The sequence below is a fragment of the Capra hircus genome, chromosome 11, assembly GCF_001704415.2.
Source record: "Capra hircus breed San Clemente chromosome 11, ASM170441v1, whole genome shotgun sequence".
NCBI classification, from domain to species: Eukaryota; Metazoa; Chordata; class Mammalia; order Artiodactyla; family Bovidae; genus Capra; species Capra hircus.
Genome location: NC_030818.1, coordinates 95,700,508 through 95,715,344, shown reverse-complemented (window position 1 = coordinate 95,715,344; position 14,837 = coordinate 95,700,508). Strand labels below are relative to the sequence as shown.

Genomic DNA, 14,837 nt, shown 5'->3' with positions numbered 1-14,837 from the left:
GAATTGATTAGTGGCAGATGTAAAACAAGAACCATTTTCAGGCTCCTGGACCTGACATTACAACCACATACCACTTGAAACCAGTGGCTTTCCGGGAAGTAGCAAGAATGATCTAGATGATCCCATTGGTGTGGCCCAGCTTTGCTGTGGAGGAGGTGTTTCGGGGCATCACTGTGACACTGTGCTGGTGGGACGGCCTTAGCACCTCCCCTTCTGTCACTTGTGACTTTCTTATGCGCCCGCCTCTCTCTGTCTCCCCCCACCCAACCAGGCTGGCTCACTCCCAGACTGCTACCCCTAAGCTGCTGCAGAAAGAAAGTCGCTCAGTCACATCCAACACTGTGACCCCATGGGCTATACAGTCCATAGAATTCTCCAGGCCAGAATACTGAAGTAGGTAGCCTTTCCCTTCTCCAGGCGATCTTTCCAACCCAGGGACCGAACTTGGGTCTCCTGCATTGCAGGCAGATTCTTTACCAACTGAGCCATCAGGGAAGTGCCAGCTGCAGCAGACACAGCTTCAACTGTCGCCATCACAGCCACAGGAGAAGGAAAAGAAAGTTGTTACCGATCAAAAAGTGAGTGAGAGAGGAAGGGGCTGGAACTCACGTATCGACAGAGGATCAGAAACAGGAGGGGAAGTGACTGCTTACAGGTTCTCTCACTTTCAGCAGAGGGCAGGCTGGGGAAAAATTCCAGCTGGGGGAGAAAAATCCAGTTGGAAGCTGGGGCTGCTGGAAACAATGCTGTTACTTAACACGGGACAGCGAAGGCAACAGAAACCAAACAGCCATTTAAAAAGCTAAAACAATGAGGAAGATTAGATGATGTTTTCACATAGAAATCCAAACACTGTGATTATCAAATGTTTAGCAATTTGAGGTTTGGGAAAAAAACAGTTTTTATATAACCAGAAGATTATCAAAAGAGAAAACATTTGGATTTAAGCAAAATTTTTAAAAAAGAAAAAAACTATCCTTATAGGATATCAGATTGGCTACTATGTCCTTTATCCTTCTTCATTTTCGGCCGTGCTATGCAGCATGAAAGATCTTAGTTCCTTCATCAGGGACTGGACCTTTGCCCCCAGCAGTGTAAGCACAGAATCTTAACCACTGGACCACCAGGAAGTCCCTGCCAGGCCCTGTATCCTATAAAAGGGGCTCCACCCACCTTGGGGATGTGGAGCCAGAACTTGAGAAATTGAACACCTTTCACAGATCACACATTTTTTAGTTAGCATCAGAGTGAGAAGCGGAGTTTGCTAGGCATGCAGATTTTTTCTCCTGTTCTTCCCCCCAAATTGACTCCATGTGCCCTGTGAGGAATAATGAGTCAGCAGTTTATCATCCCAGGTGGACAGTGCACGTGATCCTCCAGCTCATACTTTGTGAGATGCTGACTCATGCTGCTGCTCTAAGTTCCACAAAAATAAGTCAGTCACCTGGAGTACTTGTTTAAAGATTCCTGTCCCATCCCCATCGTGCTGATTTATCAGCAAGAGCACCAGGTGATTCTTAACAGTGAGGTCTGAAAACAATGTTTTACAGAACTTCCTAGGGCACTTAGAGAAGGAAATGGCGACCCACTCCAATGTTCTTGCCTGGAGAATCCCAGGGACGGTGGAGCCTGGTGGGACACGACTGAAGCGACTTAACAGCCGCAGCAGCAGCAGCAGCAGCAGCAGCAGCAGCTAGGGTACTTAAAAATGGACCTGTTTTGAGTGCCACCCCTGAAGACTGTGGGCTTCCCTGGTGGCTCAGATGGTAAAGAATCTGCATGCAACGCAGAAGACCTGGGCTTGACCCCTGGGTCAGGCAGATCCCCTGGAGAAGGACATGGCTACCCACTCCAGTATTCTCGAGAATTCCATGGACAGAGGAGCCTAGTGGGTTACAGTCCACGTGGTCACAAAGTGTCAGACACGACTGAGCAACTAACATTTTCATTTTCCCAAAGAATGTAGTTTATTTGGTCAGAGTGAGTCAGATCAGACAGATCTCTTGACTAAATTCACTAGGAATTACTGATAAAGGACATCAGCGGTTATTTCTATTAACCAACAGTTTTGGTGACAAAAGTTCTGTCAAAACTACAAATTAGTAGGGCTAAGGAGAGCTGAAGTAAAATGGCCCCTGTTTAAAAATCACACTGGATACTCTTTTTGACAGGAGCATAAAATTTAATGATTTGGGAAAGCAATATGCTGAAATCCTCGTTAACAGAAATGAGATTACCACGGTTTCCATGTTCACTGTCAACAACAGGTTCAATGACAGAATTGAGAGCTTTTTCCATTTTAGCACAAAATGTGGAAGATGCTTCCTGGATCCTCATAACTGGAATTTCCTGCCTCTCTGATCAGTTTCTCCCCCCTGAAGTCTTTGTACTGTTATTTGGTACCCTAAGAAGATGGAACAGGATTCTTCTGGAATGAAATGACCGGCTCGAAAGCTCTTCAATGAATACTTAAATCTCTAGGTAGAGACACATTTACAGCCAAGAGGAGCTTCTGACCTGATTTCACTTTTCAGGATCGTGATATATTTTACAGGCAGCACCGCAGGGAGGCCTAGCTGAACATCACTAGCTCTGCATCCTCAGGGAAAAGCCACAGAGCCGCTTACTTAGAGAGGGGTGAGTAGGCACAAATATAACGAGAGTCTAGGTGACATAGGGAATTCCAAATTGGCAAGAAAAGTTGAATTCTATTTTCGGTTCTAGGAAAGTCATAGCATTAATTTTAATACTGAACAGACTGAGTGAAAACCGGACCCTAATCCAGTTTTTAAATGTTTCCTTCCAAATTAAGTGCAACCAATATGAACAAAGTGCTTTTCCACCAGCGAGTAGAATGAGCTGGCCTCTGCCACAAGGGTTCCTTGGCTAATAGAAACTCCCCTCAACTGAGATTAATCAAGGCTCCCGTGAATAACATGATTAGGACTTCTGTGCTCAGAACCACGGCTGATGAATAGCTAACCAAATACAGGGTTCAGACAGGAACCGTGTTAAAGGAGTGGATGTGCACCATCTCATCAGCAACTGTGGATGATTCCAATTCCTGCCTGTACTGTAGTTAACGAATAGATGTTCAGATGAAAAAGTCGAGTGTGAATTCATGGAGAACCTTAGTTATATCTGAGAAGTCAGAGAAATTTTCAGAAATGCTTCCAAATACAAAAGAGATGATGGAAACATAAAACCCAATGAATTCAACTGCTCTCCCTTTTTAATCAATTTTACACAATGATATTGTACATGAGTAATCACATTAGGAGACAGGATGGGTTTCCTGTACATACACAAGATGGTGCAAGCTCATTCACTGAGGCTTATAGGTTTTTATCAGTTTCAAGAGGAGAGGCAGTACAAAGCTTTTTCATACAGGTGAAACACAAGAATACGGTAGACAAGACAGAACAACTCAGCAGAGGTGAATTCTTAAGGCGTGTGGCTCCTGCCCACAGTGTCTGCCACGAACCAGGTGTAGAGGGCTCTCTCCCGTGTTATTTAACCTTCGATGAGCACAGGCCTGGGGGACATGCAGCTTTGTGGTGATGCCACAGCCCAACCACACCAACCTTAACACTGAAGCAAAGCGTATCTTCCTTTCTCCAAGTATTCTCAAGAGTAATAAAGCTATTCCTGGTCACCCTACTCCTTGGGTAACCTACATTCTAAAATATATGATTATTAATCTGGCAACATTCTCAAGCATTTTGGCAAAGTACCTCAAATATCTCATCACTGTTCATCTACTCAACTAAAAATTCTTTGAGCTTCAAGAAGATCTTTTCTGACTTCCCCCCTAAAGTATGGCAATTACATACAGAATAAACTTACTAGTTAAAAGAACTAAACAGAAGGCAGACTTTTCCTTACAAAATAAAGCAGGAATGGAAAGGGAAGAGAAAGACCAGGACACACATCAATGGAGGAAGTTGAATCCACTAACGATTCCATCACTTCGACACAATCCACTAACAATTCTGAGCGAGTGTGTTCCTACTTTCCCTTTTCACACCCAATCCCATCAGACACAGAAACTGTTAAATCTTCACGATGTTGATCTTCACTTGGCCACGGAATTCCCACGGCAGGCAATGGGGAGCAGTGCCGACCGACATGCACAGTCAGGTACAGCTTCCTGTGGCCAAAGCTAGACCTGGTCACTGCCTGGGACGGGTTTTAGTTCTCTCGCTTACGCACCTCAGGAACATGTAGGCTGAAAGTCTACATTAAACAAAAGCGTCCAGGACACAACAGGGAGAGAAAAACCCATGCATCTCATCCACATCTATTTTCCATCCTTCACAAAGCCTAACCCTCTTACAGTGATTTCATATCTGTATAAAATGGCTTTTATAAACAGGTTTTTAAAAAGAAAAAGTAGGAGAAATCAGTTAACTGTGGCTGAGATTTGACCTAAAGTAGAGAAAGAAAACAAAATGTTTACTAGATTTAAAAAATAATACTTTTACAATAAAAGACAAATCTTCAATCTGTAATTCTATCACTTAACTATCTCTGGAAGCAGGGTATTAATACAAAATATGAACTGATTTTTTTCGTCAGATAGTTCCACAGAATTTCAGCGAACATTTAACATTCATTTTCTTTGTAAATCCCATGTAATAATCGGTGGCTACTGAAGGTTTCCTACGTGTGATTTTGTATTTTTGCACAATCCTTCATATAACCTATGTCCTGGGAGGAACTGTGCTAAGAAACAGCTGAAAGACAACTATTCCTTTCCTGAAAGAATAAAATCAGATTACCCCCTATCTCACGCCCACCGCTGCCACACACACAGTTGTTGTTTAGTCACTGAATTGCGTCTGACTCTCTGTGACCCAGTGGACTATAGTCGGTCAGCCTCCTCTGTTCATGGGATTTCCCTGGCAAGAATACTGGAGCGGGTTGTCATGCCCTTCTCCTGACCCAGAGATCGAACCTGAGTTTCCTGTACTGGCAGGCAGATGCTTTACTGCTGAGCCACCTGGGAAGCCCATGCAGGCAGTTACCAACTCCTAAACTCAGAACTCAACACCATGCTAAACCCTGTTACAAAACTACCAGTGACAGTTAACGCTGAAGTAGTCCTTACTCCTGACCAGCTTCCAGAAGAAAACAGCTGAACCTTAAACGGCTGGGCTGTGCGCTTCTCTGCCGGCACCTGAGTCAAGACACAGGCACCCACCTCCATCTCGGATGTAGCTGTGATGCCAAAGCTCTGAGGTCCTCCTCTCACAACTGTCTCAAGCCCTGCAGAGCCCTACCTCCTGCCTCTAGGATATACAGACTCACCACCTTCTCCACCGAAAAGAGCCCCATGCAGTGTCCACATCTTCATATTTATTTCCATAGTAACATGGAATAGAGTTAGTAACCACCACGGGGGTGAAAAATTGCATTGACTTCTGAGTTAAATCCCCAAACAATAAATTTCAACTATTCCAAGACTTCTGTTCACTTAACATGTATTGAATCAAGTGCTGAACTCCCCTCTCTGCCTTAGAAATCATGTTAAGACAGTTTGTCTTGTTAAGTATCTATGATGGGATCTGACTTCTAAGACCTACATGAGCTTGACCGTTACAGTCCATGAAGCATGACTGTACATAGGTTTCTTGATCTAACGCTCAAGAGGGCATTTTTCATACTTCTTGAATTTTGATCTGCCCCTAAAAGGCAGAAACCGCATCTCACAATCCTCTGCAACTTATCTCAGTATTTTAGAGAAAAGGAATGAGAAGAGGTCAAGGCATAAAAAAAACCCAGCTTCTTTAGGCACAGTGGAGCACAGAGCTCCTGGAGAGACAGCCTCTGTCCTTATCTGCTCAAGGCTGTTGGTCATAGTTCCCTTAAACATGCCTGGAAATGCTGCCAGCAACAAGAGACTCAAAGGAGGGGACCAATTTTCATAAAAGAAGTTAAACACATTTAGGAATCATACAGAGCAAAACCAGTCAGTGATGGCCTATGTGTTAAGACTTGTGCTTGAAGCTTTGGCGGGCCTCCTTGGCCTGTTTCTCAGACACCAAAACCCAATCCTCATTAATTAGCAACACACGATCAAACCAAAATACAGAAACACGTATTTTTGTTCAGAAGAGGGAAACAAAGGCACAGAAACCTGCCAAAATAGATTTTTCCCCCCATAAGAATAGTATGGTTGATTAAAATAGTTTATCACTAGTAAAACTCGTATCACTAAAGCAGACAATACAAATTAGTTTTTAAAAAAACTGACATTCACTGAATTCCTGGTCTGTGCATTCAATGTGAATCATCATCAAAAATATATTACAGTTACAGGTTTGTAAGGAGTTCTGGCTGGGGCTTCTACACTCTATTTAGCATTTCAGATGAGAAGTACCACAAGGATGGGTTAGATATCTGCTGTTCCTTTGTATGCCATGTATGATGATTAAACAAACAGTCTATCTCCTACTGCAGGTTCAAAGATGTCCAGGGTGAGAAAGTCTAAGTGATATATTCAATAAGTTCTATACCCCTCATCAAAGGCAGCCCTGTGCATCAAATTCCATACCTAGAAAGTTCAATAAACTGTGTTACACTTTAATAAATACTTCTGTGTATTTGTTCGCCTTTTGCTTTTAAGCTCAGCTTAAATGTTGTCAAGGAAACCATTTCACAAGAGGGTACATGACAACCTACTATCAGCAATATTCCTTGTTTATTAGAATCTGAAGATGTCCATATTACATCAAATATAAATATATATCATATTTACATTTCCTTCTTAGCTTTTCAGTTTAGGTGAGTGTATTTATAGATAATGCCACTAATGTCACCACTATTATAATCCTCAGTGCAACCGGCATTTTCCTTCTGTTAGATGCATCCAAGATTAGACAGCATCTTGAAAGAGGTGTACGGTTCTTTTTTTTTTTTTAAATGAAAAGAAAGAATGAGTATCCATAAACAGAGATCTAGGAATTTTCTAGGAGATTGTTTTTTTTTTCTTTTTGTATTTCAAAATACCTGAAAAATGTGGTCCCTTTTTGCAGTACTATTCTCTATGTGGGGACAAGAAATTAATGAAATATGTAACTCAGAAAGGAAAAGAACCCAAAGAAAAGAGAACCTGCTTGTTAGCTCATTAATCTGTTTAGTAAAGATCTGTTTTAAAAGGTCTGAACACTGTACAATATTATACAAAAACAATCTTCAGCTTTCAAAGCAGCTGGCACATTTTCTAAGAGATCTGTTTGCCCCGCTAGCAGTCTGCTGCCTCGGTGGGCCTTTGTCTTGTTCACTTCCGGTCATCGATAGTCTTAATGAATTCCACGGCTGCTGTGAACTGCATCCACCAATAGGACTCCTCTCCAGACAGACAGCTGGCATAAAAGCTACTGATGTACTGGACAGTGGACAGCAAACAGGGCGGATTTGCCTAGAGAAGTGAAAAATAAAGTCAATTACTCAGCTGGAAAACTCACTTATGGTAACATCTTTCACATGTTTTCCTGTGAAAAAGAGACACCAGTCCTTTTGAAAATAATCCCCCAAATCCTTTTTTGGAACTAACCTGTAAACCCGAGTTACTGTGAGGAGCAACAGTGTATTGGAAAGAAGACTTAGGTTCTAATCCTAGCTCAACTATCTAGAGCTTTCTAGCCTAACAAAGCACTTGACCTCACTGGTCCTTAGAGGGGCTGAACTAATCCCAGTGGCTTCACTCAGCATCCCAGGATTCCAGATAAGGAAGGAAATGCTGCAGACAAATTGAGTTATATCTGTTTAGTAAGTATGGGTAGAACCAGCCGAGAAAGAAAAAAAAAAAAACCTAAAAACAGAGTGGGCCCTCTGCTGCAGGAGGTAGCACAGAAAAGCTCCTGCTTGTTCACATCCAGGTTCAGGTGTGTTAAATCAGGAGGACAAGCTAAGGCCTGTTCCTTAAAAGGGGCTTAGACTGGCTCTGTATAGAGGCTAAACACATCATCTGTGGAAGAGAGCTGAGCAATGGGCAAGAGGAGGAGTGAAGAAGGCTGACCGCACAGACTCAGAGTCAGCGCTCTGACTCTGAGCTAAGAGTTCAGGCTGCAGAAATACCGCCACATTAAGAATTAGTAAGCTATATGTCAAATACACTTTAGACATCACCAGAGCGCTGAGCTGACTGGAACACATACTGGGTGGCTGCTGTGCACCCAATCTGCAGGGTCCCCACCTCCAAACCAAAATGTTCAAAATAAACCATTTGAATGGTGACACTTTAAAGTCAAAAAAGGACAAGAGGTGTCAGTACTTTGAAAAACAATATGGTACAATTAATAAAACATGAGGTCAAAAGAGGAGAACGATGACAGGAAAATGGAGCAGTTTATGTGATAACCACCATGAAGAATTCAACATGAAAGAAGATGGTTAAAAACATTACAGCCAGGGAACCTGCCCTCATTCATTCATTCAGTAATTACCCACCGAGCTCCAAGCAAGACCTTCAGGCACTGCTTGAAAAAGCTGAAAATGTTCATCTAGGAATCTAGCTCTTCCTTTCTTTGGAAAACCCTAACTTCTAGACAGCACATAACTTGACATTAGCTACTTTCTTCCTGGGTATCACAGAGCTGGAAACTTGTTAAAGAGTCAAAGTCCATAACACCCGGCGACCCTCTGTACACCGCCTGACTCAGGACGCCAAAGAAACTCTTCTCACGGGAGGTAGCGAGGACCTACCTTGATCAACACAAACACCAGCACAGGGACGAAGTCATCGGCCCCTGGAACGGAGTCCTCGTTGGCCAGGCTCAGGAGGTTCATGATTGTGGAGCACATTCTCAGGATGCACTGCACTTTGTCCCGGGGCGTCTTGTAAGCACTTATTGTCCTGATTTCTGACTGTGCCGAGGGCCACGGTGCCTCCTTAAGATAAACCTAAGCGAGACCACACACAGACCGTCATGCAGGTGGAAGGCAGTGACCAGAGCAACCTCCACGTCAGGAGGCGGATGGGTGAAGCCGCTGCCTTTTCCCTTTTTCAGAAAAACCAAATTGCAATTTTCCTTTTTTCAGAAAAACCAAATTGCAATTCCTCCCCATCCTCCTACTTCAGGACTGAAGCCTAACTTTTAAGCTTTTAAATTATTTGCTTTGCATTTTAAAATAAACCCACCCAGGGGAATTCCCTGGCCGTTGAGTGGTTAGGACTCTGAGCTCTCACTGCCAGGGGCCCAGGTTCCATCCCTGGTCACTGGGGAACTAAGATCCCCAAACTGCATGATGTAGCCCAAAAGGAAAAACAAACAAACCCACCCAGATATACAGTAGAGGCATATGATAACACAGAACCTAGAATTCGTAAAATTTTAAGCAATTATCTTTCTTAAAGAGCTAGAATGGGACTTATCTATGTATTGCAGCTGATTCCAGAAGAACCGACAAGCTACTTTTAAAATAGCTTAAAAATTAGTATGTACCTGTGTTGCAGCAGCTCTAGAAATCAAGGACAATTAAAAATTTTACACCAATTAATATCCAGATTCTAATGAAACAACCAGAAAACTCATATACCTAAAACTTTCCTGTTTTCTGATGTTGTAAGAGGTGTAAAACAGGTAAAAATGTTAGTATCAGGAACTAAAAGGTAATTCTGAGGTCACATTCAGATTCAGTTCCCTCTCCTGAACAAGAGTTTTCACACTCTCTTTGAAGTTCCACCAGATCCCTTCATACGGGACATTCCTGCAGAATGTTCTGGAAAGAACACTGGCTGTTGCATGGTTAGGAGTTCGAGGGTCTATATGATTATAAAAGCATCCGTGGAGTGTGGCTGCCGCAGGAGGAGTGAGCTGTGAGCAGGAAGCCCTGCCTAAAGGGGGTGGTGTCAGGGCGGGGGCTTCCCCAGGCTGGCCCTCCCTCCACTCACCTCTCACTACTAAGGTCCCTTCCCAGGCTAGGGAATTTTAATCCACCGAAAGACCTTTGAGAATTTTATCGACTGAAGGACATCCAGTGCAAGTGGTTTCTTTATAACTTACTATATTCTGCTTCCCTGAAAAATTGGTAACATGTACATAGTACACCAAGACACTTTTAATTGAATAATACCATCCATACTGTATAAACTGTTATTACCTCTGGTATCTGAAGAGCTCTGTGATTTGCAGTCACTACTTTAGACAATCTCTGAATATGTTCATGAAGAACCCTGAAAATGCCCCAAAACACATATGTAAACATATAATTCAGAAAAGAAGGTATGCAGGTAGTTATAATCGGTTTCCTTAAAACACACTTCCACCATTTCAGACTCACTTCTAGATACAGATTACCATTACAGTTGAGACTCTCTCTTAGCTATAAGTATTCTTTCTGTTTTGGTCAAAAACTCTCACATTTAGGATCTGCTTAGAAAGGCTCAGTGAGCCAAGGGGATGCAGGGGGAAGAGTGGGAACCCCTCCTTTCTGGACCAGGGCAGCGCCCACAGGAGAGGTGTGGGGACTCCTTAGCCTGGATGCTTCCTGGACAAGCTAACTGGTGAACAGGCCAAGAAGTGGAGGGGTCAAAGGCCAGAAACTGGAGAGCACAGACGCTTTGACGGAGAAGGGACGCTGAGGACGCTCACCTCTCATTTCAGAGGTGACAAGGATTAGGCCTAAAACGGTGAAGGATCTCCCTAAGGCCACACAGTGGTGAGCAGAGGCTACACCCAGCCTCCTGCCTTCGAGTGTTCTTTCCAGAACACAGTGCTAACTCTCTATAAACCTGCAAAGACGACACGGAGGAGACAGAGGCATAATCGGCTTCAACGGTGCTCTCTGCAATAAGTAGTTTGAATGTTCCCATTCCTTATCCCACCCTGGAAGCCAAAAACTGGGGCTCTGGAGAGAAAACAGAACCCAGCTGGCAAATTGCATACAGAAACTAGGGGAGGGGTAAAAAGCCCGAGTCTAGGAACAAGTGAGAGAGGCAGGTGGGAACGATCCTAACCCACTCACACCAAAGTGAGCTCTCTCAAACATACATGAGATAACTTTAAATTTCCATGAAAAAAAAATCTTACAGCAACCACCAGTGTCCCACTCTGAGGTCCTATTACATGGGCCCCTCAAGGTCGCTGGCACAGTGAGCCACCGTCACTGCTGGGGGTACACGGCGGCCACTGAGCAACACACTCGGGGGCAGAAACCGGGTCGTAAACCAGTGGTCGAGAAAACGCAGAAGAGGAAACAATTAAAATGCTGTCTTACTACCCCCAAATAACCACGGTTACCCTTCTAGCTATTTTTTTCAAGATTAGTATTTTTAGGATTGTTTTTAAAAATAGGCTTTATTGAGATTTAATTCATATGCCATACACTTCTTGATACTTTGATATTCAAATACATATCATTCCCAATAAATAAAAAGTACGTATCAGAAGTCACACACTGTGCTTGATGCCCTGATGGAGAGATGAATGAAGCGTTGTGTTCCTGTACTCATGCAAGGAACCATCCGGTGGAGGACGGAGGCGTTCATCAAACAATCACACAAACCAGTGATCTGGAACAGGGGGTGGTTTTGCCCCCAAGGGGCACTTGGCAGTGTCTGGAGACAGTGTGGTTCTCACAGCTGGTAGGGTACTACCAGCCAAGGCCAGTCATGACGCTACATGTCCCACAAGGCACAGGACAGCCTCCCACATTAAAGAATCATCTGGCCCGAAATGTCAGCTGTGCCAGCGAGAGAAACCATGACTCAAGTGTAAAACTGCAATGGGGGCAAGTGCTAAAGAAAGGTACCCAGGCCTGAGGCAGCCCTGCCCTGCCAGGGCATCTCACCCAGGCAGACAGGCTAGGAAGGGTTTCCCCTGAGGAAGTGAGGTCCGAGTTCTGATCTGAAGGGTAAGAGCAGGTGGTAGAAAGAAGGGAAGAACAGCTGTGGCAGAGTAGACAGCAGTGCCTTCCACAATGGCCAGACCAGTGTACACGGCCTCCAGCCCAATTCCCTGCACCTCTGAGAACAGAGCACCTTCATTCTTTCCGGTCTGGTAACTCTGAGAGGTGCAAAAAGGAAACATGTATCTTTTCCTTTATTACTCAGATATTATGTCTGGTGAATAGCTTGTCTAAACTATGGGGCTGGCTGGGATAGCCCTACTTAGTCGATCACAGGCAGGAGCACTCACTGGTCACGGAGTATGTCCCCGTCCTGATTCGGGTAGAAGGCAAGTTTGAAGATCCGGTTCATCACACTTCGCTCGATGGCCAGCTGAGCGTCCTGAAGCTGTTCCTCGCTCGCGTTCTGCCATATGACGTCCTGGGCCATTGCGCCGTACAGGAACTGCAGAAAATCTTCCACCTGGGCGGTTTTATCATCAGCGGCTGTGAGTTTCTGAAAGTCTCCAATGCAAAATAATACGCTTTAAAATAGAGTATTTGAACGATTTTAAATAGGAAATTATTAGAAAGTAGTTAAAAATAGAAAACTATTAGAATCATAATCCACTACCTATTCAGCTACCATGCTCTCAAAGCTGGAGGTAACTGGGCATGGTTTCATTTGGGGAGAAAATACATCCAAATCATTAAAAACAGGGGAAAGGTAAGACACGTGCAGAAGTTTAAGAACAAGAGGTTTGTTACAAAGTGATATGCTTTGTTTAAAAAAAAAAAAAGAAAAATTGGGTGCATCCAAAACTTTGTTAATTTTTCCAACTTTTAAATAAACTATAGATATTCAGCCAGGGTAAACATGACATTTATTGGCTGAACATCAAGGTTTAAGTACTAAGAAATAAGTGGGAATTTAAGGAACTGCTCTTAGACACGTAGGTACTTAAAAAGTAGCAAAAGAAAACTTCCCAAATCTTCCCGCTAACATACGGCTTCACCGAAGGGTCTCTGGTTACCTTGAATGAACTCCCTGATCTTCTTCTCTTTGCTCTCAAGCAGCAGCCTCACACAGACGGTGGTGAAGTATCGATTGGCCACCTCTTTGTCCCGCAGAACCCGCTGCAGTAGCCTTTCCAGGTGAGCCTGCGTGGTCTGCAGTCCTTGTCGACAGCGAGTGAGGTAAGCAATGTAGGGGGCCCTCTTCCTGAAAGGAAAGATACTGCAGGACACCAGACACAGGGTGCACACCCTCCCTGGAAAGAGTCCTGACTTTTCTCCAAAGGGAAAAAAACGACCTTGAAGACTGGTTTTACAAATGAGCCTATCGGACTGCAGACAACCATCCTGAGAACTGATTACGTTGCCAGCTCAAGAAACAGAGTCAGGACTTCCCTAGTGGTCCGGCAGCTGCAAGTCCGCCTGCCAAAGCAGGGAACATGGGTTCGATCCCTCGTCCGGGAAGATGTCCCATGCCGAGGGGCAACTAAACCTGTGGGCCACAGCTACTGAGCCCGAGCTCTAGAGCCCGCGTGCTCCGACTCCTGAAGCCGGCACAGCCTAGAGCCTGTGCTCTGCAACAAGAGACGCCACCGCGGTGAGGAGCCCGCGCACCACAGTTAGAGAAAGCCCTCACGCAGCAATGAAGACCCAGTGCAGCCAAAAATTATGCAAGGGTCGAATGCACACCACAGAGAACAGAACCAACACTTTATAACAACTGTAACTGAAGTATAATGTTTAAAAAGAGCGAATCACTATGTTGTACACCTGAAACTAATTTAACATTGTAAATCAACTATATTTCAATTTAAAAAAATAAGAAAGAAAGAAACAGAACCATTTACTGGTCTGAACACTCAGCTCGCTAACTCCCTAAACACTACTAAATCTCTTCACATCACTGGTCTGTTCTGCATTGGAGCACAGTCTCCATGCTGGTAGAACCTCATACTTAACAGGAAGCTGACTTCTACAAAAGACTAAAATAACAACAAAATACAGGTTGATATACCATGAGATCACTAAATATACCACCAATTATCTGCTTATAGTCTAAATGCAACAATCATTAGAGCACCCATTCCCTAGGCCTCTTTACTTCCTAAGCTTCTCAACTTAAATGTCAGCAGTGACAGGCAACAGGCAAATGATAACAATTCCTAGGACTCCTCCTGCTTCCCTGGTCCACGGAAGCAGTCTTTTCTATCACCACTAAAAGAGGGAAATGACATCCTAGTTATCCTGGCCCTACCTCCACCAAAGATGCTTTTGGGCAAAGCTGAAGTCAACTGTACTTTGTTAGTAAGATCTGAGTGAGTGAGTGAAAGGCGCTCAGTCGTGTTTGACTCTTTGTGACCCCATGGACTATACAGTCCACGGAATTCTCCACGCCAGAATACTGGAGTGGGTAGCCTTTCCCTTCTCCAAGGGATCTTCCCAACCCGGCACCACAGGCAGATTCTTTACCAGCTGAGCCACAAGAAGCCCAAGAATACCGGAGTGGGTAGCCTATCCCTTCTCCAGCAGATCTTCCCAACCCAGGAATCGAACTGAAGTCTCCTCTGTTGCAGGCAGATTCTTTACCAACTGAGCTATCAGAGAAGCCCTAGTAAGAGCTGCTCGCTTACAACTACACTTCCAGACTAAATATCCACAAATGTTGCTTGGAAATCTACATCCAGGAAAGCCCAGCACTTTGCAGTGAACCTAGATTCATTTCTGAAATAAGGGCTGAGAAGAAAATACTTGTAGCTGAAAACAGGCATACAAGTGAAACAGGCTGGGGATGTTACCTGTAGTCCTCGGCGATAGACGCCAGCAGCTTCCTACAGGTCCGGTTATCAAAGCGGCACACGCAACGCATAGTTTCCTGAAGCTGAGCCATTAAGTTCTTATCTTGTAAGTTAATTGCTTCAGCTATTTGCACTTTTAAGAAGCAGACAATTTCATTGTCTAAATAAAAAAACATCAGAATTCTGTTACTGTTG

At 44.0% G+C, this 14,837-nt stretch overlaps 1 protein-coding gene across 7 annotated transcripts in view; it reads right to left on the bottom strand.

The window, feature by feature from the left end:
• The window catches only part of GAPVD1 (GTPase activating protein and VPS9 domains 1), a 66,575-nt gene continuing 53,905 nt past the window's right edge, over nucleotides 2,168–14,837 (bottom strand). For 3 of the 7 annotated variants that reach the window (XM_013967911.2, XM_013967910.2, XM_013967909.2), the window contains 6 exons: nucleotides 14,643–14,802; nucleotides 12,867–13,054; nucleotides 12,144–12,357; nucleotides 10,108–10,180; nucleotides 8,710–8,907; nucleotides 7,283–7,423 (listed from right to left, as the gene is read on the bottom strand). In XM_013967911.2, coding sequence (XP_013823365.2) covers nucleotides 7,283–7,423; nucleotides 8,710–8,907; nucleotides 10,108–10,180; nucleotides 12,144–12,357; nucleotides 12,867–13,054; nucleotides 14,643–14,802 — 974 coding nt within the window. Of the gene's footprint in view, nucleotides 7,424–8,709; nucleotides 8,908–10,107; nucleotides 10,181–12,143; nucleotides 12,358–12,866; nucleotides 13,055–14,642; nucleotides 14,803–14,837 lie in introns of all 7 variants that reach the window. The other 4 variants (XM_013967908.2, XM_018055768.1, XM_018055767.1 and 1 more) reach the window with 3 other exon arrangements.